General features: G+C 38.8%; 1 protein-coding gene across 12 annotated transcripts in view; it reads right to left on the bottom strand.

Annotated features, from left to right (window-relative positions):
• The window catches only part of PTPRK (protein tyrosine phosphatase receptor type K), a 402,245-nt gene that overhangs the window by 212,507 nt on the left and 166,025 nt on the right, over window positions 1-23,713 (bottom strand). For all 12 annotated transcript variants that reach the window (XM_051612998.1, XM_051613001.1, XM_051613000.1 and 9 more), the window contains exons 4-5: window positions 4,697-4,778; window positions 2,807-2,922 (exon numbers count right to left, since the gene is read on the bottom strand). In XM_051612998.1, the coding sequence (XP_051468958.1) occupies window positions 2,807-2,922; window positions 4,697-4,778 (198 nt within the window). The remainder of the gene's footprint in view (window positions 1-2,806; window positions 2,923-4,696; window positions 4,779-23,713) is intronic.

Raw genomic sequence — 23,713 nt, 5'->3', positions numbered from 1 at the left:
TTTTCAGCCAGATCTCTTTTCTTGAACTGACTTAGTGGCAAGATGCAAAAGGTCCAGTGTCAGTGTCAGAGGGATGTGGAAGAGGATGCAGAGACTGCAGCAGCTCACACAGAGGCAGCCAGGCTGAAGCAGCTGTGGGCTTGCACCAAGGGACATCACAACCCTGAACACAGGGCAGGGCAGCTACTATTTTTTTTACTACTGTTGAATTTACTTTAGCCCTTCTCTGAAACAGAGAGCTGGGAGAGCTAGAGAGCAGTGGTAGTGTCTGGAACAAAATCTGTGCCTGCATATCTCTGGACTTCAATGCAAGTAAATGAGGTACCTTAGATTCCTTCAGATAAAAAAAAGCTCTGGTGTCCCAGATTGCACCTCAGATCTTTACTTATCAAAGAACGTGTTTCAACAGCAATTTGTTTGCAGCTGCTTCTTTTTTGTTGTTGTTTTTCTTTTTTCAAGGAAATATCTTTTCTCTTTCAATAAGGAGATAACCAAAATCTACTTTCTCTAGCACAGTATACTTGGAAAGTGTCTTCTCACCCTCTGCCCCCCCTTCTTTTTTTATTTTTGCTCTTTTTTTTTTTTCCAGTGGTCTTTCTGGTTATGAGAAAAATACATTCCTGGAATGCTTCAGCTCAGGGCTCTCAAAAACAATTACTTAGGCATTTGATTTGATCTGCTGGTTCTTCCTTTCTGGGTATTTGGGTTTTATGAACCTCCAGTTTGGTCAAAGGTGAAAGGGAAGCTTTTCTAAGTCACACTCCAAAGCCCCACAAGGCCCATATATATCCCATCCTAGGTTTTAAGGAAAATAAATTAGTTCACTAATAGCTGAGTACAACAGCAGTAACTTGCTGTGTTATCTAAGGAAGGAAATTGAGAGGGAAAGATGTTGTTTCATGTTTATGTTGGGAAAGATGGATGGAGGAAGAGAACTACGAGTGTGGAAGAAAAAAAAATTGATCATGTTTGAATTGGTGAATGTTTGGCACTGTTTAATGGAAAACAAGAAAGGGAATGGTAGTTGAAGTACATAGCTTTAGTAGCAAGGTATCTTCAAGAATATCAAAGCATTTCATAAGCACAAGCAAGCAGGGTTATAACATCAAAGGTACCTCACCTTTCACACTGTGAGAAACTGCCACATCTGTGATACACACACGCACACAAAAAAAACAACACCCATGAAGTATATGGAGGAACAAAGCATATGTTTTCTGAGTTGTTCTGGCAGCTAACTAGGCTTCTCACAGGAGTGAAAGTTAGCAAGGATAATCTGTCAGTTATCTAACTCAGAGGAGCGAGCAATAGGGAACATTTCCAGCTGGCTGTCTCTGTCAGGCCTTTCTGACCCATGCTCTACTGAAGGTGGTGCTTCATGGGTTTGCTGGTATGCTCCTATTGTTATAAACTGCCTTTGATAGAGCGAAACCCAGCTTAATTACACTGTGTGCGCTTTATATGCTCTATTTGGCAAGTCTCTAAAATCAAACTCTTCTTAAAAAACTTACGACTCAAAGACATGGAGCACGCGTTCCTTCTGCTAACCTTTTTGTTAAATACAATGCAGTTACTGCTAGATATGTGCATTTAATGTTACAGCACATTTATCCAGTAATATATTTTCCATATCTGCCTCTTCTAACCTCATTCTGTCTATTAATAAAAAAAAATAATCTTTAAAATCTGAAATTTGTCACATGCCTATATACAATTATTACCCAAGGTTTTTCAGCTCTTCTCTCTACTAAATGAAAAATCAGATTTAAGTAACTGATTGCAGTTCATTACCAAGTACAACACTTGCCAAAAAAACCCAGATGTTTTAATGTCCTGATTCCAGTTCATTTCCAAATACAATGTTTCCCAAAAAGTATGTACTTTACAGTTCTGGAAATGTACAGCAAAATACACATTTAAAACAAGTTTTAAAAGGCATATTTAGAAACCATTCTAAAGGAGTGCTGGTGCTGAAAGTTCATGTACAAACTAAAGTGTACACAAAAAGATACACATACAACTGAAGTGATTTTTTAATCCTCATTAAGTGGCAAAATTAATTTTTTTAAGGAAAAACTCTAAAACTTTGCCATCCTTCTACTTAACTAGTGGTCTCAACTGTAAGTAACCCCAGCACCACACCACAAAGTAACACGGTTGTTTTGGGGGGAGGGTGGTGTTGTTTCTTCTTTTTTCCCATTTTTTAGTGAGAACGGTTATTTTCTGGTTTTAGTCATCTCCTAAATTTTAACACACATACTTCTCACAACTGCACACAGATAGAAACTGAAGTCCCTTCTATTATGGAGACAGAGAAAAAAGACATGCAGCGGTCCTTTTATGTTGTCCTATTAAATATGCTGCCGAGTAAAATTGAGATACACAAAGAAATGCAGCCATGTCCCTCCAGCCAGCTGCTTGGACAAAGAATTAATTGTAATTTATATGATAAAATAAGCCTCAACATTTATGACAGCTGTGTTACATCTGTGTTTCACTAGGTCCCAAATACCAATTATCTGCATTTAATGAAAATAAATTCCGCTACAGAGAAGCTGATTTACAAGAAGAGAATGCCTTAAAGACCAATCTTCCTTCACTGTCCACATTAGTTGTTCAAATTTTTAAGCTAAGATTTTTAACATTACAAAATTGATTACAAGTTTCTCCATTTCACATAGATAAAATTATATTTCAACTAAATATTTCACATGCAGAAGAAAAAAAAGGCTTAGGAATTTAAATATTTCACCTCCAGAAAGCAGCCTGTCCTCTAGCCAAATAGACTTGCATGAGTTGGCCTTACCTGGAGCCATAACTTGTTATTCACTGCATCTCTCCCCGTAGCAATGCATTGAAATGTAGCATTCTGCCCTGCATTGACCTCTACATCCCCCAGCCTCAAGAAATGTGGAGACTTATCTGCAGAGGAAGAAAACAAAAATTACAAGTAATGCTTATTGCTAAAAAAGGGGCCAGCAATATTACTGTATCCCCAAAGATGCATACTGCAACCACCTTTGGCTAAAAATTAGAAACGGAAGAGAAATAATTACTGTTTCATCTCTGTTTGAGAAGAAAGAGTGTTTTCAGTCCTTTCCCTTCTCCCCTGGTAGTTCTACTATATGTTATACACGAGTTATAATACAGTCTTTCAAAAATCAAAGCAAAAATATAGAGATCAAATACGAAAATGTCAGCAGTACTTCACAAAAATTATCCTAAAGACTTCTGATTCTATGAAACCCATCATACTGAGAAAAACCCAATTAGCAGGATACTGCTCAGGCAAATAGAGATACTATTTAGATTATTTGCAATGTAACTCAGAGCTCTGTTGTTCTACTAAATGAAATTATTTGTGCCACTGAATGTAGTATTTCAGGAGCTGACAAATCTACTTCCCACACTGACAAAGCCCCTAGGAAAGCTCAGTGGCACAACCACTTGAAGGATTTATTAGACATAAGAAAGATGACAGACACATTTGAGGAATGGGTACATTACACAGCTCTCACCCATCCTTCTCCAAAAAAACTACTAATGAAAACAGTAGCTGAACTGTTATTTTTTGTGCTTACTAAAAAAACCACAACATACAGGAATAACCAGCAAATTGAAACAAACAGGGTTTGAACATCAGTAACAAAAAAGAGCTTATCTGAATACTGCATCATGCTGATAATCTGCTGTCCTGGCTCTACTCAAATGCCTTTTGTTTTGGCCCTTAAAAAAACCCACAAACAACCAACAAGAAATAAAAAATAAAAACTACAGATATCAGATAACTGGACTGGCTGAAATATAAAGTGGTAACTCACTCAAATACCCTGTAAGCTTAGTAGTCCCTGAGACCAATGTTCTTAACAAGTTTGGAGTAGAAGAGATCAAAATGTGAGGTTGCCATTGCAACTTTGGCATTATTTTGCAAATTTGGTGGAGGGGGTCGTTATATCTGGATCATTTGAGAAAGCAATTAGATTATCAGCCATGAAGTACATTATCATGAAATCACATTTTAGAGAGAGGATGTCTAGAGGAAGATCAGAAGAATTGAACAGAACCAGTTTAACAGAAAAATGTGATAACAAGTGACAGAAATGCACTGTAATAATTTATTCCTCACAGCTCTTCATTTGTAGAATATTCACATTAGCAGAACTCGTGTCTGCATGCATGCAATTCTTCCCCAGGACTAAGCACAGAAGGAGAATCATAAATGCCTGAAGTCTGCCCGCAAAACCAAAACAACAAAACCCAATCTTTCAGTAGTTCAAGTGACATAAGCTTTTTTTTTTTAGCTTTTTTTTTTTTTTTACAAATCTGCTGTATCAGTTAAAGAAAAAAAAAGCATCAAATCTGATAAACCCTCATGCATCTGCCAATTTAGTTTTCTTAAATCAATGAGCATACACATTAAATGCATTTTGCTTCTCATCACCAACTATGGTTTGACTAAAAAGATACTGAAGATTTTCTGATTTATATCCCTGTATACTTTAATTCTGGCAGATAAAGATTTTACACAGGTAAATCACTATTGCAACACTACATTCTCCCCTGGAAGCTGCAACAAAAATACTATTGAAAGAACAAAGAACACCACTGATCAAGTGATGAAAACTCAGCAGTCTACAGCAGTATCAAATATGTCCTGAAAAGACAGAGAAAAATGCAGCTCTTAATCATTACTTACCACAAGGGTAACTCAGAACCTGGATGTCATCAATGGCAATGTAGCCATTTCTCCCATCTGAGACTTCAGCTTCAAATATTACCTGTCAAAATGAAAGAAAAAATGTTTACAACACTCATTTCTACAGAATTCCCACAGTGGCAAGCGTGTAGATATAAGACACATTGCCTTTTTCATTTTGTTGAAGTTTCTACAAGGTTTGATGACTGAATGGAATATTTATTAGTTAAGGTATTGGAGTCTCATACCATTCATATACATGACTTGCTTTGGATTTGCTGTTTATGGCACACCATAAAAGAACGTTCATTGCCTCAATTAACAGCATGCTGCTTTCACTCCACTAAACACAGAAACATGTTTCAATTTTGAAAAAAATGCCATTCTTTTCAGAGAGGTTTGACATCACAGCAAACAACTGATCAACGAATTTTAATAAAATGTATATTCAAGTCCAGGGTCACAGAATAGTCCAAAGTCTCTTGTAACCTTCTGCAGTGTGATTGCACAGGAAAACACGAAATGGCACAGAAATAGGGCAGCACTCCCCAGTGGCAATGGAAAGAACAGCTCTGGATTGAGATTTATGTAGTAGTTAACTTCATTCTTGCAAAGCAATGGGGAAATTGCTGTGCATGAAGGAAACAAAGAGACTGTCTTCACATTCAACATCTTGTCCCACCTCAAATGGTCAGCACAACAAATAATTGCTCTTAGACTGCTCCAGAGCACAGAGCTGTCTGTAGCTATAGATGTAGCAAAACACCACCAACTGACCAGAACAAATCTATTGTCAAGATTCATGCTTCCTTGTATGGATGAAAAAAGGGTAAAAAAGCAGAATACGGTGAATGAAAAATGAAAATAATTAGAAGGAAAAAATAAATGATGAAACATGTATGTCTAAACTAAAAGGAAGATATGGAAGAGGAAAGCACACCAGAAAATATTGATACAAGTGATATAATACAAACTTGCAGCTGTGATTGCCCAATGCAAGTATCTGCTAGGGTCTTCTGTACAAGACAGGCTCAGAGCAAGTCAGCTGCTCTACATACAACATTTTCAAGTAATTTACATCTCTCATTCTTGGGGAAAATCGAAGGGAGCAGCAAATGCAACGGAGTAACAAACTAATGTACCCTGCAGGTGAGCAGGAGAATGCTATCCTCATCAAGCTCCTTTCTCAAGTCTTACTGGGGCATCTGCTTGTCACCTTGTTAGGAAGCAATGACCACTGCACTCTCTTCAGTTCAAGGGGAGTCCTGAGAGCAAGCAGCTCCCAACCACCTTTGGAGCTCCTTTTGGACCTCTCAATCACAAAAACTACCTTCTTTGGCAAGATACCTGGCATTTACACAACCTGGCTCTGAAGGATCAGGAACACTTCCATGTGCTTATGTGCCATTCACTCCATTTCCTCACTCACACATCCTGCCCAGAAGTGCAATTTATCTTCCCACCAAAGGAGGCAGAGACAGTAGGTGGCCTGTTTACTCACAACTAATTCCACAGCTTCACAGGAGTATAAATAAGGAAAGCTTCCAAGGAAAAGTGGTTATGGGCATGTTCATAAAGTGGTTCACAAGGCCCAACAGCTTGAGCTTTGGCTGTAGAAAGAGGAAGCCTGTGGGTCACACATACTTTGACAGCACCAGGCTCTTCCAATTAATTTCTCTAAAAACTCTTCCTGAGGAATTAAGTAGCAGAAACCACTTCATTCTTTGCCTCCTTCTGCTGACTTGGCCAAGAACAGCTCGATGGAAAGGAATTTCATTGTTTGGGGGTCCCACTTTCACTGCCTTGTCCAATAAGCTCTCTGTCCAGAGCACTATTTGACTTCCCACCAGCTCCTCAGGTATATTCAGAGAGCTGGCACTTTAAGAAACATCAACTTTAATATCTTCAATTCTGGTTTTGTGGTGTGGAAGACAACTCAGTAAGATATAAAGATATTTTAAACCTTTCCGACAGACCATTTTCTTTACAACACAGTACAGTTCTATCACATACACAAACTGTGAAAGCACTTATTTTCTCAATGTCCAGATGAGAACTTTAAGCATCAGTGTTAAGAACTGGACTAAATTTACATCCCACTCTGAACTGGGGTGTTATGAATTCATTTGGAAGTAGCTTAGATCCAGTTCCCAGGGAAGCCTGGCTTTATGTAAGTGTGTCTCCTTCCCCTATAATAGTGATACCTTCCTACACTGGGGACAGAAGGGAGAAAGCTACCTTTCTTGGGACAGAGCCGGGAATGAATTTACTTCCACACACTAACCAACACAACAAAGCAAAAAACATTAATACAGAAATGCAAGAAGCCTCAAAAACATTATAGGGAGTAATGTTTATAAGGTAAACAAAGAAAAAACAACTTTATTGAAAAGACAAAGATATAAGAAAGTTGAGATTTTATATATAAAGTGCTAATTTATTTTTTTTAATTTACAGTCATAATTGGCATAAATACAAGTATGAAACATTTGTAACTATAGACTATCTACAGCAAAAAGTGCAACTCAGTTAAAAACCTCTTTTCTGGCTTTAATTTTGTAGTATCTGTTCACATTTAAAAAGGGAAATAAAAGGAAAAAGGAAAGTGTATATATAGGTGAAAACAGAAATTTGAAATGTTGACAAGTCAGACCAAAACCTGAAGTAGTTCTTTTCCTCACAGACACACACTACTTGAGAAAAACCAGTCTTTTGAGCTATTGCCTTCACCAGAGGTTTATCCTAATAAGACACCAGTGCTTTGAGAGTGAATCATCCAGTTAGCCTGAACTGCTGTTCAGCTTACAGTCCTACAAAGAATGACTTAAACACTTCCTTTTTAACTGAAAAATAATTTAGTTTATCAATTTATTCAGCAAAAAAACATTAGTTGCCTGTGCAACTATAAATGGCCTTCCACTTATTACAATCTAATTGCATGCTCATCTAGCACACTTCAGAGAGATGCTTGCTTACTTTAATGTAGAGGAGAGATTGTTTGGGGGGATGAATGGGGTTTGCACAGAGGAGGGCTGTGGAGGCAGCTATCCTGTCTCTTCTGATCCAAGGCCCCTACAATAAGTGTAAATGGGTACTGCTGAACAGCTCAGGTAATTCAAATGCTGCTCAAGGGAATTAGATTTGACCCCTGAATTTTCTACACAGTTTCAAGGTGATACTCAAATAGTTACTTCTCCAAAAGAATGGTGTGTCCTTGTTTATGAAGTGCCTGCATTAAAAATGCAAGAGAAGACACAGTGTCACAACTCCCTGACCATGTTCTTATGTATGCAGTCACCCCTAATGCATCTCTTGTCTCTGTATTAGTCTGTTTTCCTACTAAAACCATGCAAGCTTTTAGTGAATACAGTAGCATTTGGGAAAATCCCTGGGTTTACTACTGTCAGCATTCACAAACATTTCCATTTGTCTGTTTTGTACTTGGCTTACCTTAATGATCCAAATGAGTGACAAACTGATCCAAATCATCCTCCTATATTACATACAAATTTGTAGACCTCTATTATATGTCCCCGAGAAATTTTGACTAAATAATCTGAAGCTTCTCAAACTTGAGACAATCTCATGTAGAAATCATCCCCTTTTCTTTGCTTATCCTTCTCTAAAGCTCTTCTAACTGCTTGTTATCTTCAAAGAATATAGCAAGCAGAGCTGGCACACAGTTATCAAGATGTGGGTGAGTCACCATTTATACCACAGCATAATATCATTATCTAATTTATACTGAACTTCCTTAACCATTCTTAACACTTCATTTGCTTTTTTGACCACCACTGGGCTCTAAGCTGACAGTTTTATGAACCCTGTAATCTTGCTGCAGAGTGCTAATGGCAAGCTCCAAGTCCATCCTTCTGTGTGTGAAATTAGGATTTTATGCAGTGTGCATTATTTTATATCATTTTATCTACACTAAAATCCATCTGCTCTTATATTGCCCAATCACTCACAGTTGGTGATACAGTCCTTCTATAGGTCCTCACAATCACATATAGTTCTTGCTATTTCAAAGTAGCTGTTCTCACTGTCCGCTAGTCCCCAATTAACATGTCAAAAGGCACAAATCTTCATAGGATGCCTTGGTGGCTACATATTGACAATTTATTCCAACTTTCTCTTTTTCCTCTTAAGCAATTCTTGTAGAATGACAGCTTAGCTTCACTACAAGCTTCTGTAGGGAAATATAGTCAAAAGCTTTCTGGAAACCTAACTAGTCTGCATCAATCAGATCACCTTTATCTGTGTCTTTGCTGACCTCCCCAAAAGGACTCCATGGCTGAAAATCAAGTTTATGACAAGAAAGAGGAAATAAAATCTAGCTGTTTTGTCAGGCACTGCAAAATAGCACATACTTTGTTCTCACATCCCAGCTCAAAAGCACAGATTATGACAATCACTTTTTACCTAATATTATTTCAGAAATAAATATTTGTGAACATTTGTATTTGAATACAATGGGAAAAGCAGTAATTACTATGGTAGAGACCCCTGAAGGGACTAAGTTCTGAAGTTCAATGTTTAAGAAATACTCAAACCCTTACACTCCTACAAAGCCCAACATTTTCATCATTTACCAGAAGTTCTGGCTAACTGAGGAGGCCCCAGTTTACTGGAGGGTAGCAAAAGTGGTAGCCATCCACAAGAAAGTCTGAAAGGAGAATCCAGGGAACTACAGACAGGGAACCTGTCAGTCTGACCTCGGTGCCAGGGAAGGTCATGGAGCAGATCATCTTGAGTGCCATTATGCGCTATACACGGAACAACAAGGTGATGACATCCAGTCAGCTGTGTTTATGAAATGAATGTCCTGCTTCATGAACCTGATGTCTTTCTATGACAAGATGACCCACCTGGTCAATGAGGGAAAGGCTGTGGATGTTGTCTGCCTGGACTTCCATAAGGCTTTTGACACTGTTTCCCACAGCATTCTGATGAAAAAAGGGGCTGCTCATGGCTTGGACGGGTGTATGCTCTGCTGGGTAAAACACTGGCTGGGCCCAGAGAGTGGTGGTGAATGGAGTTAAATCCAGCTGACAGCCAGTCACAAGTGGTGTTCCTCAGGGCCCAGTATTTGGACCACTTCTTTTTAACATCTCTATCAACGATCTTGATGAGGAGATAAAATGTACCCTCAGTAAGTTCGCAGACAACACCAAGTTGGAAGGGAGTGTTGATCTGCTGGAGGGTAGGCAGGCTCTACAGAAAGACTTGGACAAACTAGATCGATCAGCCGAGGACATTTGTATAAAGTTCAACCAGGCCAAGTGCACTTGGGCCACAACAACCCCATGCAATGGTATAGGCTCGGGGAAGAGCAGCTAGAAAGCTGTGCAGCAGAAACGGACCTGGGGGTTCTGATTGATAGGCAGCTGAATATGTGCCCAGGTGGCCAAGAAGGCCAATGGCATCCTGGCCTGTATTAGAAATAGTGTGGCAAGCAGGACCAGGCCAGTGATCACCCCTCTGCAGTCGTCATTGGTGAGGCAACACCTCAAATACTGTGTCCAGTTTTGGGCACCACACTAGAGGTGAAGGATATCAAGGTGCTGGAGCATGTTTAAAGAAGGGCGACCAAGCTGATAAAGGGCCTTGAGAACAGGTCTTATGAGGAGTGGCTGAAGGAACTAGGGCTGTTTTGTCTGAAGAAAAGGAGGATGAGAGGAGACCTCATCACCCCTCTACAACTACCTGAAAGGACACTGTACAGAAGCAGGCGCTACACTCTTCTCACAAGTAACTGGTGATAGAACAAGACGAAATGGCCTCAAGCTGTGCCAGAGGAGGTTTAGACTAGATATTAGGAAAAACCTTTTCACTGAGATGGTTGTCAAGACATTGGAACAGACTGTCCAGGGAGGTGATTGAGTCACCATCCCTGATGAGTTTCTAAGTCATCTAGATGTGGTGCTTGAGGATATGGCTGAGTGCTGGACTTGGTAGAGTAGGGTAGAAAAAATTATTTATAGCCAAAAGAAGCAACTGAGTTATATTAATTAACCTCACCAGGTGTAAAGCCTTAAATTCCTTCATAACCATACAAGAAAACATCTTAAATTACTTTTTTTTTTCTACTTCAAACATATCTCCTTCATTGATTCATTTCAATTTTTGCAAGAGCACAGTAGGGTGACTACAGATACACTTCAACCCAGTATTTATACTAGAATTGGTTAAGATTAAATAATTTTCTGCAGATGAAAAGCAATGAGCAGCAAAACCAGTTATACATAAAAGAAAACACTAATAAATCCTATTCACTGACAAGCTGCTAGTTCTATCCAATATTTTGGCATGGTTAAAGGCATTGTAAAATACTAAAACAAAGTTTTTCATTACCAAGAAACTAAACAATAAACATGAAAATAGTATCATGAAATAAATACTTAGTGAAAACAAGCTGAAAGAAAGGGACAGTAAAACAAAATTTTATCTAACATAAATTTTGTTGACATAATAAAAAGCATTTGCCTTATGACAGTTGCAGATAATTTTGCTGAACTAATTTAGGAATCATGAAAACATAATTACTTCCATTTGAATGCTTAAGTAATGCTGTGAGGCAGCCTTTGCTGCTGACAGGACCCAGGAGAATTTCCAACATAGTAAATCAAACACTTGGGTGAAAACTTTGGGATCTCAATACTGCCAAGTCAGCTAACACCCTATTACTTCGTTTGGTTTGTTGTTTTTTTGTTTGTTTGTTTTTTTCTCAGTAACAGACCTCCTGAGATTGAAAACCAAAGGAGATAAGGCTATATTCTTGCTAGCATCCTCACCAGCAGAGCTGGTCAGCAAATACTCACAGATTCTTCAACCATCTCACAGTCAAGTCACAGGGAACCTTGACATACACACCTCCTCTCAGCCCCAAACTTGCATTTAAGGTTCAGTTAATACTGGGAAGCCTATACTGCCAAGGTTCATCTCTGTTCATGCTCTCTAGTGAGGAACCACCCATAAAATATGGCAACCAAAAGTTCCAAAGTGTAATCCTTCAGATAATGTATTAGTCGTAAATGAGTTAGCTCCACCACAGAATCCCAGAAAACAAATAAACAAACAAAAAAAACACAAAACAAAAACAAACAAACAAAAAAACACCTCAAATTCTCTCTACATGTAAACAAAAACTGTCGGTAAGCTACACAATTTAAACATGAGGAGAAGTAGTAACAATATTTTACCTCCACAAACAATATAATGCTGCAGGAAAAGACATAACTAGGATGAAGCATAATAAACCTTTTAAAGGGCCTGTATGACACTGTCATCTGATGTAGGGGAAGCTAGATAATAAATTCAGTCACCCCGGAAACCCCCTAAGTTAATAAAACCAGCAAAAACCTCACAACCTTTCACTTAGCTGTGCTTCTCCTAAATTGCTTATGCCAAATGTTTCTAGGCTCATGAAAATGTCTGGATGAAGCACCACGCACAGAAGAATTACAGTTTCTCTGGCTTTGGAGCAGTAGTAATTTATCATCTGGGAACATTTAGTGTCTTACCAAAATCCAACTTCCTCTTTACTGACTGAAGGAGTTGAAGAAAAAATATCTTTACATAGTTTGTAAACACAAGATCTTCAATAAACCAAAACATTTGGTTAAGGGTGAAAGTTCTTAAATTATTGAGATTTAAAAATAAAAACGCAGCCTACAAAGGCATGACTTTTAACCATAGGAAACAAAAACCTGGACAGCATTGTAAATCATGACATTTAAAGGATAAGACTGGAACAGCAGCATTAAGAGACAAGCTAAGAATCAATGTAAAATACTTAATACTTTACTTTTGTGACAGATTAATATTTTTGCAGTCCTTTTGGGTAGGTACTAGAACATGCAGCAGTACATGATGCCACTGTACTTCTCTAAACACAGAGCAGAGGTAGTCCCTTTTGCCTTACAGTGATGCTTGGGAATTCCTTGCCATCTAGGGAAATTTATTAGTTTTTTTTTTATTTTTTAAATATGCTCATCTTAAACCATATATATTCCCAGCCAAATCACTGACACATTTGAAAAGACTCAGTAATTATAACCATTATCCGTTTGAAGTAATATCTGCATGGATACTACACAGAAAAATAAAATTATCCATTTCTCAGACACAGGATCTTTTCCATATTCCATTTACAACATAAACAAACAAAAAGGGCAGCTTCACAGAAATAGTCCATGAAGAACTGGGGGGGAACAAAACCAAAAAAAACAACCAAGCAGACAGACTGAAACAAGCAGAAAAAAAATCACAGGTTCATGCTGCATCCTACATATTGCTTCCTAGAACAACTTTTCCTAATCATAGAATATTAGGGGTTGGAAGGGACCTCTGGAGGTCATTGAGTCCAACCCCCTGCCAGAGCAGGATCACCTAGGGCAGGTCACACAGAAAAGCATCCAGGTAGGTCTTGAAAGTCTCCAAAGAAGGAGACTCCACAACCTCTCTGGGCAGTCTGCTCCAGTGTTCCATCACCCTTATAGTAAAGAAGTTTTTCCTCACACTGAGGTGGAACTTCCTGTGTTCTAGTTTGCATCCATTGCCCCTTGTCCTATCACAGGGCATGACTGAAAAGAGATTTGCCCCTCCTTCTTGATACCCACCCTTCAGATATTTGTATACAATTAGATCCCCTCTCAGTCTTTTCTAGACTAAACAGCCCCAGCTCTCTTAGCCTTTCCTCATAAGACAGGTGTTCCAATCCCTTAATCACCCTTGTAGCCCTTTGTTGGAGTTTCTCAGGTAAATCCTTGTCCCTCTTGAACTGGGGAGCCCAGAACTGGACACAATACTCCAGATGTGCTCTCACAAGGGCAGAGTAGAGGGGTAGAACCTCCTTCAACCTGCTGGACACACTCTTCTTAATGCACCCCATGATACCATTGGCTTTCTTGGCCACAAGGGCCCATTGTTTTCCCATGGATAACTTGTTTTCCACTAAGACTCACAGAGCTGCTTTCTAGCAGGTCAGAAAGTTTTCCAGTTCATATGAGAGAAAAAAAATATTTAAAATTGCTTCTTTTCATAACAGCAACTGAAACAGTTTGAAGCACCTATGCAGAAAGTCAAATCCATATTCTTGCATTTGCTTGCTCCAGACAGAGGTGCTGTTCAAAGCCACTTTTAATTGCAGCAATCGCCAGACACAGCGCTGACAGGCTCCTTGCCTCCTTTCCTCTCCCTTATCTTTTCTGCTCCTCCATAATAAAAATCACATAACTGAAGCTCTCGCCCTCTACCACTTTGTCCAAAAGTGCTCATACTCAGACTGCGTGAGGAACAGCAGAATTCAGTTGCCAAAACCACCCCGTTGTCCTGAATTCCAACAGTTGCTAGCACTGGGAAGGAAGTAAACACCAAAAACGGCAGAACTGCACAGGATCGCCTCTTCCGGCTCACTGTGAACACAGTGTAGAAAAACGCCAACACATCTTAACTCAGAAAGGTTAGGACAAAATATGTTCTAATACAATCGGAGGGCAGTTTAATAGATACAATTTAATGAATATTTAAACAATTGCAGATCAAATATTGCTAAGGAAAAAAAAATAATAAAAGAAAGCGCAACTCACTGAGAACAACGGACGGGTTATGTCCAACAGTACTCTGGAGATGTTCCTTGCATCAGCATTTGCCTACACTCAGACTGAAACTAGCACTGTTTGCAGGGAATTACTCTGACTTGTTCTCTCTAAGAGCTACTTCAAGATGTAATAGCAGTAGTTCTATCCACAAATTCTGTATATTGTCTTATTTTATCCTGTCTATTTTTGCATTAATCACAGCATGTTGGTGCTGGACAAACACAGATGATGACAGCCATCTGTGCAAACAGCTTATGTCTAAAGACACAGGAGGTATGACGTCAAAACATTTCCTTGCTCTCAGTCTTCTCTTGTACAACATCCATTAAACTGGACTGAATCTGGTAGAGTTGAATCTGGCAGAGTTGAATCTGGCACAGGCAACAAGAAGGATGTCTAGGAAGACTAGGAAATATGTTGGCCTACTGCTGAATGGGACAAGGGCCCTGGTGACAGGACATGCAGAAGTCTGAGGTAGTGATTGTTTTTATCACCTAGAAGTATCTCACAACTTAGTAGCTTTATATCTGTTACATATCTCCTCAGTTACATATCAGCCACACTTGGGAGTGCTGGGTCCAGCTCTGGGCTTCTCAGTACAAGAGAGACATGGACATACTGGTAAGAGTCCAGTGAAGGGCTACAAAGATTATGAATGGACTGGGACATCCCTCACATGAGGAAAGGCTGAGAGAGCTGGGACTGCTCAGACTGAAGAAGAGCAGGCTTGGGGTGGATCTCATCAATGTGAATAAATACCTAAAGGGAGGATGCCAAGAAAACAGAGCAAGGCTCTTTTCAGTGGTGACCTGTGACAGGATCAGAGGCAACGGACACAAACAGAAACACAGGAGAGTCCATCTGAACATCAGGAAACAGGTGACTGAGCACTGACACAAGCTGTCCAGGGACCTTATTAAGTCGCCATCCTTGGAGAGACTCAGAAGCTGTCTGGACATGGTCTCGGACAACTGGTGGCCCTGCTTGAGAAGAGGGGTTTCAACCTCGACTATTTTGTGTCTTTTTGAAACTGTTAACCTCAGAAATAATTTTATTTCACTGATAGTAAATGGAAGGGCCAGTGTTCACTGTAGATACTTCTTCCAGACATTCACTGTAGTTTGGATTGTGTATAAGCCCTTTTTCTTTAGAAAGTGTGAATTGAAAAATTTCATGTATGCTTTTTACAAACATTCATATTAGCTATATATATTTTGTCAGAATGCTAGCCCATGACTAACACCTCCTCAAACAACCTTGCCCTATCCACTGCACCTGTAGAGTGAGCTCAGAGACTTGACTGCCAAATGCTGACATCTGAATAGGGATAATGAGGATGTTTTTTTAAACCAAAAGCCCAACAACTATCATGTTAATTCCCATTTGTTTGCATGGGAGATTCCAGGCCTAAGGATCATGCTGCTCTCCAAAGTTTTTTCCTAGAAGAAAACAAAACAAAAACAAACAAAAAACCCAACACACAAACAATAGCAAAACAAACAAAACCCCTACATCCCTCAAAAAAAAAAATCTCAAACAATAAACAAACAAAAAACCCCAAACAAACAAAAAACTCAAAGCAGCAAAATAAAACTGCTGAATCTTTCAAAGCAGATTAACTGACATCCTCCTACCTCATGTCTAGGAACCAAGTTTTGGTAATTTTGCCTTCAGTGAGACTACTCAGTGAGATGATAAAGAGAAAGACATTGAGAAGACCTCTAACTACACCAGATACATCAGACCTCAAGATACTTAAGATTCTACTTCAACAAGTCTCTCTGAAAATTATCCTCCTACTTCTGAAAACAGTAGACCTGTATCACTGAAACCAGTTAAACTGTCACTATTACCTGGTTATGTGTAATATCACATGCCTTGCTTAATGAAACCAGACAAGTCAGGTTAATTTCCTTATTTCCTAGTTAAAGCAGAAAGTTACATTTAATATTGTGACAGTGAAACATTTATTTTTCAAAGTACTTCTATATCAGAAAAGGGCAGTAAAGATGATGAAGCACCAAAAGTAATGGCTGTGGAATCTGTCTGTGAAATCGATAAGATAAACATCAGCCAGCAATGATACAGATCTCGTGTACCACACCACTGGCCACGGGCAATATATTATATTAACTCAGAAGGGATTTTCCAGATATATTTTTCTAGGATGTTTTTAGAGCTTTCAGGTATTATATCATCAATAATAAAAGAATTAAAAACAGAATCTTTGTAGCTTCTTCCGTTTATTTAGAGCAGAAAGCTGTAGATATTCACCTTATATTATCAGTTTGCAGGGAGAAGCATGAAAGAGCTAGATGCTATTAAGGAGCTTAACAAACGAAACTTGATCAGAGCAGAGAAGACCAGTTACTGACAAGTCAAGCCAGGCACATCAGAGAAGATAAAAATCAACAAGACAGTGACTTGGGGGCAAAGAACTTCCTCTGTCCCCCTTAAATCCCTTACCTTGAATATACCTACAAAAATCTTATTAGACTTTTTCCCTTCTATATTCCTTCTATTGATCAATCTTCACAGATATCTGCTAAATGGACTAGCCTTTGAGCAAACAAACTGAAATGAAAAGTCAAACAAAGGAGTGATGAATCCCAAATTCAAGAGAAAAGAGGCTCTCCATTCTGAAACAAATCCATTTTCATTTTTCAAGTGTTGAAGATTGATACCAAACAGACATTCTTTGTTTCTTCTAGCACAAGCTATTTCAGTGATTTTTGCTACCAAAAAGAGTAATGCTTGTGGTCTCTGATACTGCACATAAATTCATCATTTTTCTCCACAGAAAGAATGAGGCAAAAATTCTCACTATCAGAATGAATTCTGTCTCTTGAAACACAAAAATAACCAAGAACCATTCATATTCACATCCTATGGATTTTTTCAAGATAAAGCACCGTTATTATTTTTTGTTAATTTTTCAAAGAAATAGCTATGAAAACAGTTTATGTTTTATAACTACTAGAACAAACCTACCATAGCTTCTTTCAGAGACATGTATTTTTAATATATTCCTATAAAATAACTTTCTAAGAGATGGATTATTAAATGGAAGAATAAGACTGCAGAGATGAGCCTCACAAAATTAAAATTTTTATCTACAATATGGAGAAAAGAAAGAAGGACATCCTTACTAGTAACCTTCTGAAGATAAATGTCAATGTCAAAACACAGTTTACAAATCTCTGCTCTCAAGGTTTAATGTTCATTATTGAAAGCCATTGTAAATTATTAAAGAATGTGCCACTGGCAAATACAAGAAAGTGAAACCCATATTTAACCTGCCCTTCTTTCCAACAAAGGGGCAGGGGCACTGTCCCATCAGTGGAGTGGACTCAATTATATCTCTATCACAGCACGTAAATTAGGGTTTGCAATTGAAATGGTGATTCCTTCCTCACCAGACTGAGGCTTCTGCAGACACAAACAATTATCATCATGTTAGGTTCACAAAGGTTTGCAAATCATCTGTTAAATTCACCACTGGCCACAAGAAATTCCCAACATTAACACACAACTTTAACAACAGACAAGTCCTAGGTACACTGCTCCACCTCAACAGATACTGAAGGCAGCACGAGTGTCTCTACAATAAATTCTCTGCCATTTCCTAATGGAAAATCCATGTAAATTTAAATTAGCAAAGATCATTAGATAATACACTTTTATTTTATGCTCACAATGAAATACATAAGCAATTATTTTTGCAATTCTAAAGATGAGCTACAAAAATTACCCCAAATCCATCTCTGTGTAAAAAACTACAGGCCTTCATCAGTTCACAGCATTTCCTCTGGATACTAAGTCTCACAAAATTTTTAAATAAAATCACAAGCCTAACCTGTAATGCCACGTTCAAGAAGACATATATACACAACACCTATACACTAGAAGAGAACAAAAAATTTGATTACAGTATATTAAAACATTTCTGCATTTAGCAACTGATATATAGAAATATGCATGCATGAACTTACATGTGCCTATATATACTTTGAATTTGGACAAGGTATTGACCACACACAATGAACAGAGCACTGCATCATAGCAAACATTAACTATCTTTATTCAAAGAATGCTGATAAACTGATTGTTGGATGCCATTTTCAGAGGTATTTTCATATATTCTGTTAAATATTCAGCAACACTGCCTTTGGATTAAGCTATCTGGATTCCATAGAGGTGTCATAGTCAAGCTAATTGCTTAATTGTTCCATGTGGAATTAGATTCTCCTCTACTCTCCCTCTGTTACAGCAGTTCCACTTCTTTTCCACCTAACTCCAGGCTCTTCTCCCATTGTTTCTTGGCAGCTTTGGATGAAAGACTACTGACTGCACCCTTTCATACCTGCACCTGACCTACAGCAATGAGTAAAGCTCTTCCACTCAACAAAAGAAACGCTCACTTAATGTGAAGGTACTTTGGACAATATTCTACCAAAATAAACATGGAGTTACTAAAACAACTTTGAATGCCTACTTTATATTAGTATATCCTTTAATAGCTCCCGAGTATTTTTTTTCCATGTCAGGCCTCCCAACAGCCTTCCTAGGAAATAAAAACAAGGTAATTACAGTAAAAAAAAAAAAGTGCCACTTTTATCCTTATGCAAACTTCACTTCTCATGTTTCCTTTTCTCATCACAACATTCACTTCTATTAGATATTTCTTGACAGCTTTGTGTTTTCCAGACTACCTCCTCATCCCATTGATCCATCTTGTTCTCCTTGCTCTTTCTCAAGAGAATACATTCCGTTTGCTCATCTGAAAACAAGGGTCTTTCCAATTCCTCTTTAATTCTCTCTTGTATCTCTTTTCAATGAAGTGGTCTCGAGTTGAGTAATTTGACTCCTCCTTTTCCTTCATTCCTTCTTTCCCAGCAAAACTGCCATCACCAAAATCTACCTCCCAACAAAGCCAAGATTCATTTCCATCCTCATCTGACAGGTAGTTTTACTGTCCAATTGACTGCACTTGGCTTCCACAGCACTATTTTCTTCTAGGTCTTCTCCTGGGACGTCATCTGAGGTTTCTCTTGTTCATGTAGCATCTGGACTTCACAGGAGCTTTACCAAGCCTTTGCCAGTCTTGTTCTTTCCTTTCTTTTCTTTTTTTTTTTTCCATTCCCTTCCTCTACTTGATAGGGGCTGCCTGTTATTTTGCCTCAGTCAATGGAAGACAAGAGATTCTAGAAGTTATTTTTCTGTCTGAATATTAACTCATGTAACAACATAAGCTTCTGAAGGGTGGGAACAAATTTCTTGCCACTAAGCCTTAGATGTGAGATGGAATGCAGCACTAGCAGAGGTGAAGACAAAGCACCTTCCATAAGACACACTACCTGGCCAGCTGCAGTACAGCTTGCTTCTTTTAACATCCCTTCCATTTCCTACCTCTGATGGACCATACTGATATGGCAATGAAACCCACAACTAGGTACAGAAAGTATTAGCTCTTTGTTAGTACACACTGACTGATAAGCCATTTGATACCTCTGAGGAAAAAGAGGCAAACTAGTCAACGTGCAGAGCTCCATCAGAGACGTGCTCCATCAGTTGGACCACATTGCTGAGAACAGATGCCGAAACAACCACAGCAACTGTTACAGTACTGACACCCTCAGGCACTTAAATAGTTATAAACTGAAATCTTTTTCTACTACTTTTGAAATAGAAAACTAAAATGGTGGAGAAACTTCTGGTGCAGACAAGGTTTTTCCGTTTCAGGCAGCTGAGTAAAAAGCCAGTGCATGAATAATATAAATAGGACAATGTGACCAGAAACTCAAGCCTTGAGGCATCAAAAGGCAACAAAGGCACCAAAGTAAAATGCAGTTAGCACTAATCCCAAACTCCAACTGATTACTCTGTCACATCTGGTGTGATGTGCATCACCATCACACCTGGTGATGCCCATTGCTGTAATGAAAATGGGGCATCACAAAATAAGGAAGAAAAATACACACACCCCATGCCCCCAGATCATACTACAGGCATCCAAGGTTTTACTTTGCTTTCAAAACATCTATTCTGACATCCAATACCCAAAGAATTCTGGGGAAAAAAAGCCCCAGATTTCAGCAGTTATTTGTATTGCTTATATTCTTCAGATTATCTTCTAATAATTTGTCACCAATCAGTTTGAAAACCAGAGTGCTGTGCTTCCTTTTGCTGCTGCTTCTTTAACACTTTCTCAACTGATAAGTACTTTGGCATTCGGCCCATTTCCATTTCATCCACAGATGTAAATTGAACTTGCCCTCCCCCACACATACATACTTTACACTGTATATAAGAAAGTAAACTCTACTCTCTCTTGATAGGAACAGATGGCAAGGATAAAACTTATCATATCAGAGTAATCTGAAAAAAACAATTTCATCTACAGGATTTCTCTTTGTTTTCAAGTACTTCTGCCATTCATTTCAAATCCTCTCTGCTGGCAGCTGCAGACCAGCTACGCCAGCCTCATTACCCAAACTTGAGCCCAAGGTTTCTAGGCTTTCCAGTTACATCCCCCAGCTCTTTGGATTCCACAGCTTCCAAGCAGATCTTATCACCTTGAGGTGTTTATACAGCACCAACAATTATATTCTCTCAGTGGAGTGTGTCAGCCCTGTTTGAGCAACCACCTGTTGCAAACTAGGGCTTGAGACAGTTGCAGAAGGCTGATAAATTCTCCATTATTGGAAATCAGACACCAGAACACAGACGCATGCAAAACCAGCTGTCTCCAGCACTGTACTTATTCCTCAACTAGCCTGACCCAAAATGCCAACCATTAATTTTTGTATTTAATCACTCAGCTAAATTATATTTTGGTAAAGGATACTTAAACAAATAACACAAAGAGGAAACAAATACTTCTAAAACATTAAAAAAAAAAAAAAAAAGGCACCTGGGAGATTTATGAAAACTGTTGTGATCAGATCTTCCGTCTCATGGTGTAATGCACCAGGGAGGCTCAATCAGTCATGTGTCAACTAAAGCAGCAAGATCTTATTACTTCTGAAAAACAATCTGGAACTGTAAACCTGAACAGTAGATTTAGCTTATAGCCCAGGTTTACTTTAGACTTCCAGCTCCCAAGATTTGAGCAAAGAAGCTCTACCCAGATTTAATCTTTTAAAACAAACCCCACACAAACTCAATAATTTATAATGTATTTAATAACTTTTTCTAAAATTACTTTTGCACAGTTTGCTTAGAGCACCACAAATATGATTCAATAACTTTCATGACCAACTCCTTTACAGGTGGCAAAGAGAAAATGTTTCATTAATTAATACTAACACCCTAAAATACTACAAAATATTCAAATATTCTTACTTTACTTTATCAGCGTTTGCTGACAGCTATAACCCAGTGATATTCCAGAGGATGGTTTCTCCTGTATAATCTGAGTGGGAAATAAGCAGTGTACCTTGGCAAAGCTGACTTCCATTTCAGTTGTGGCAAAAAGTCATAGGACAGGGCTATTCAAAGCATTTCTGTTCCCCTCCCTTACAGTGATTACTGTTTAATAACAGCAAACATGACATATTGAGTAATAGCCATTTTGTCCTTTGGCACATCCAGCTCCCCTTGGCTTAAGTTTAGTCAATCCTGTGCACAAAAACAAAGACAAACATCACAGTCCTGACAAAAGTAAGTGATGAATAAGGACAATACAAACTAAAAGAAGAAAAAACTGTGTGATCCATCTCTGTGCTGTAAACAGGTCTTTGGATGTGAAAAAATTCCAGGTATTTGTAGAACAATAAATTCAGCGGATGTGAGGATATCCAGGCAACTCAGGTGCCATTCATCTTGTGCCTGAAAGGTATGGAAAGCAACCCTTTCCTAACGGTCATGACTTCTTTTCCTCCCTGCTCTTTATCTTGTACTACCTAGCTGTAAGTTGTTGAATGCATCAATTCTTAAATGCAGGATGCACTTCTGAGAAAAATGCTTTCATTGTATGTCCAGCAATTTATTACATACGTGCCTGGGTCTTAACATACACACGTGTCCATGCACAAATAGCTTGCTTTTTTTCCTCTGTCTTATTGCTGTATCTCTGGCAACAAAAAAGATTTCAAGACACACTAAAAGAGCTTCAATAAAGATTTCCATGTTTAATCTAAAAACTTCACCCACGTACTATATTAAGGTCTACAGGAGAAAAGAATAGACTGTTCTCATCACAATTAACTTTCTGAATATAAGGAAACATTAACAGGTAGTAGGTAAACTTTAAGTACAATTTATTAATAGTGAGGCATTTTAGAAATGTCTTAACTCAATCCACAAAACACTTTTTATTTTGTATCCAAACTAAACTTTTGATGAGCACCAGAAAGCAAGACTGACATACACAGTTAATGCCAAAAAGTCATTAAGAAGTTCTAGGCCTTTAAAACACAATTCTAGAAGCTGCAAAACCCAGAGATTTACCAGGATCTCTCATTATGCCTCCAATACCACCCTGCCTCTAGTATGAGTTAAAGAGATACAAAAATAGATAAGCTGGACTTAGGTTAAAACATATGTTAACATCTTCATAAGTGACCTGGATATTGGGATCAAAAGCACTCTGATGAAGTTTCCTGATGACACCAAGACAAGTGGAGAGGCTGACATTCCAGAAGACAGGGCCACCCTCCAGGATGACCTGGACAGACTGGGCAAGTGGGCTAGCAGGAACCTTATGAAGTTCAACAGGGAGAAGTGTAAGGCCTTGCCACCTGCGAACACGTAACCTAGGAGCACAGTTCAGACTGGGATCCACCTGGCTGGAGAGCAGCCCTGTGGAAAGGGATCTGGAGGTCTTGGTGTATACAGGCTCAAGATGAGTGAACAGTGTGCTGTAGCAGCAAAGAAAGCCAAGAGGATGCTGGGCTGCATCAACAAGACCACATCTGGAGTATTGCGTCCAGTTTAGGTCCCCACTCTAAAAAAAGGATGTGGACAGGCTGGAGAGGGTCCAGAGAAGGGCCATAAGGATGATCAGAGGACTTGAGGACCTACCATATGAGGAGAGGCTTGAGGGAATTGGGATTGTTCAGCCTTGAGAAAAGAAGGCTTCAGGGAGACCTTATTACCATGTTCCAGTACTCAAGGCGTGGCTACCAAGAAGATGGAGATTCCCTATTTAGAAGGAGTCGCATGGAAAAGACAAGGGGTAATGGGCACAAGTTGCTCCTGGAGAGATTCCAACTGGACACAAGAGGTACATTTTTCACCATGAGGACAGTCAAACACTGGAATAGTCTCCCAGGGGACGTGGTAGATTCCCACATAGTTTTAAGAAGTCTCAGCTTGACAGGATGCTGAGCCTATGAACTATAGTATTACCTAGAAAGGTTGGACCAGATGATCCTTGAGGTCCCTTCCAACCTGGCGTTCTATGATTCTATGA

Source organism: Apus apus, chromosome 3 (genome assembly GCF_020740795.1).
Source record: "Apus apus isolate bApuApu2 chromosome 3, bApuApu2.pri.cur, whole genome shotgun sequence".
Taxonomy (NCBI): Eukaryota; Metazoa; Chordata; class Aves; order Apodiformes; family Apodidae; genus Apus; species Apus apus.
The sequence above is the reverse complement of the archived record's forward strand: the minus strand, read 5'-3'. Positions and strand labels throughout refer to the sequence as shown.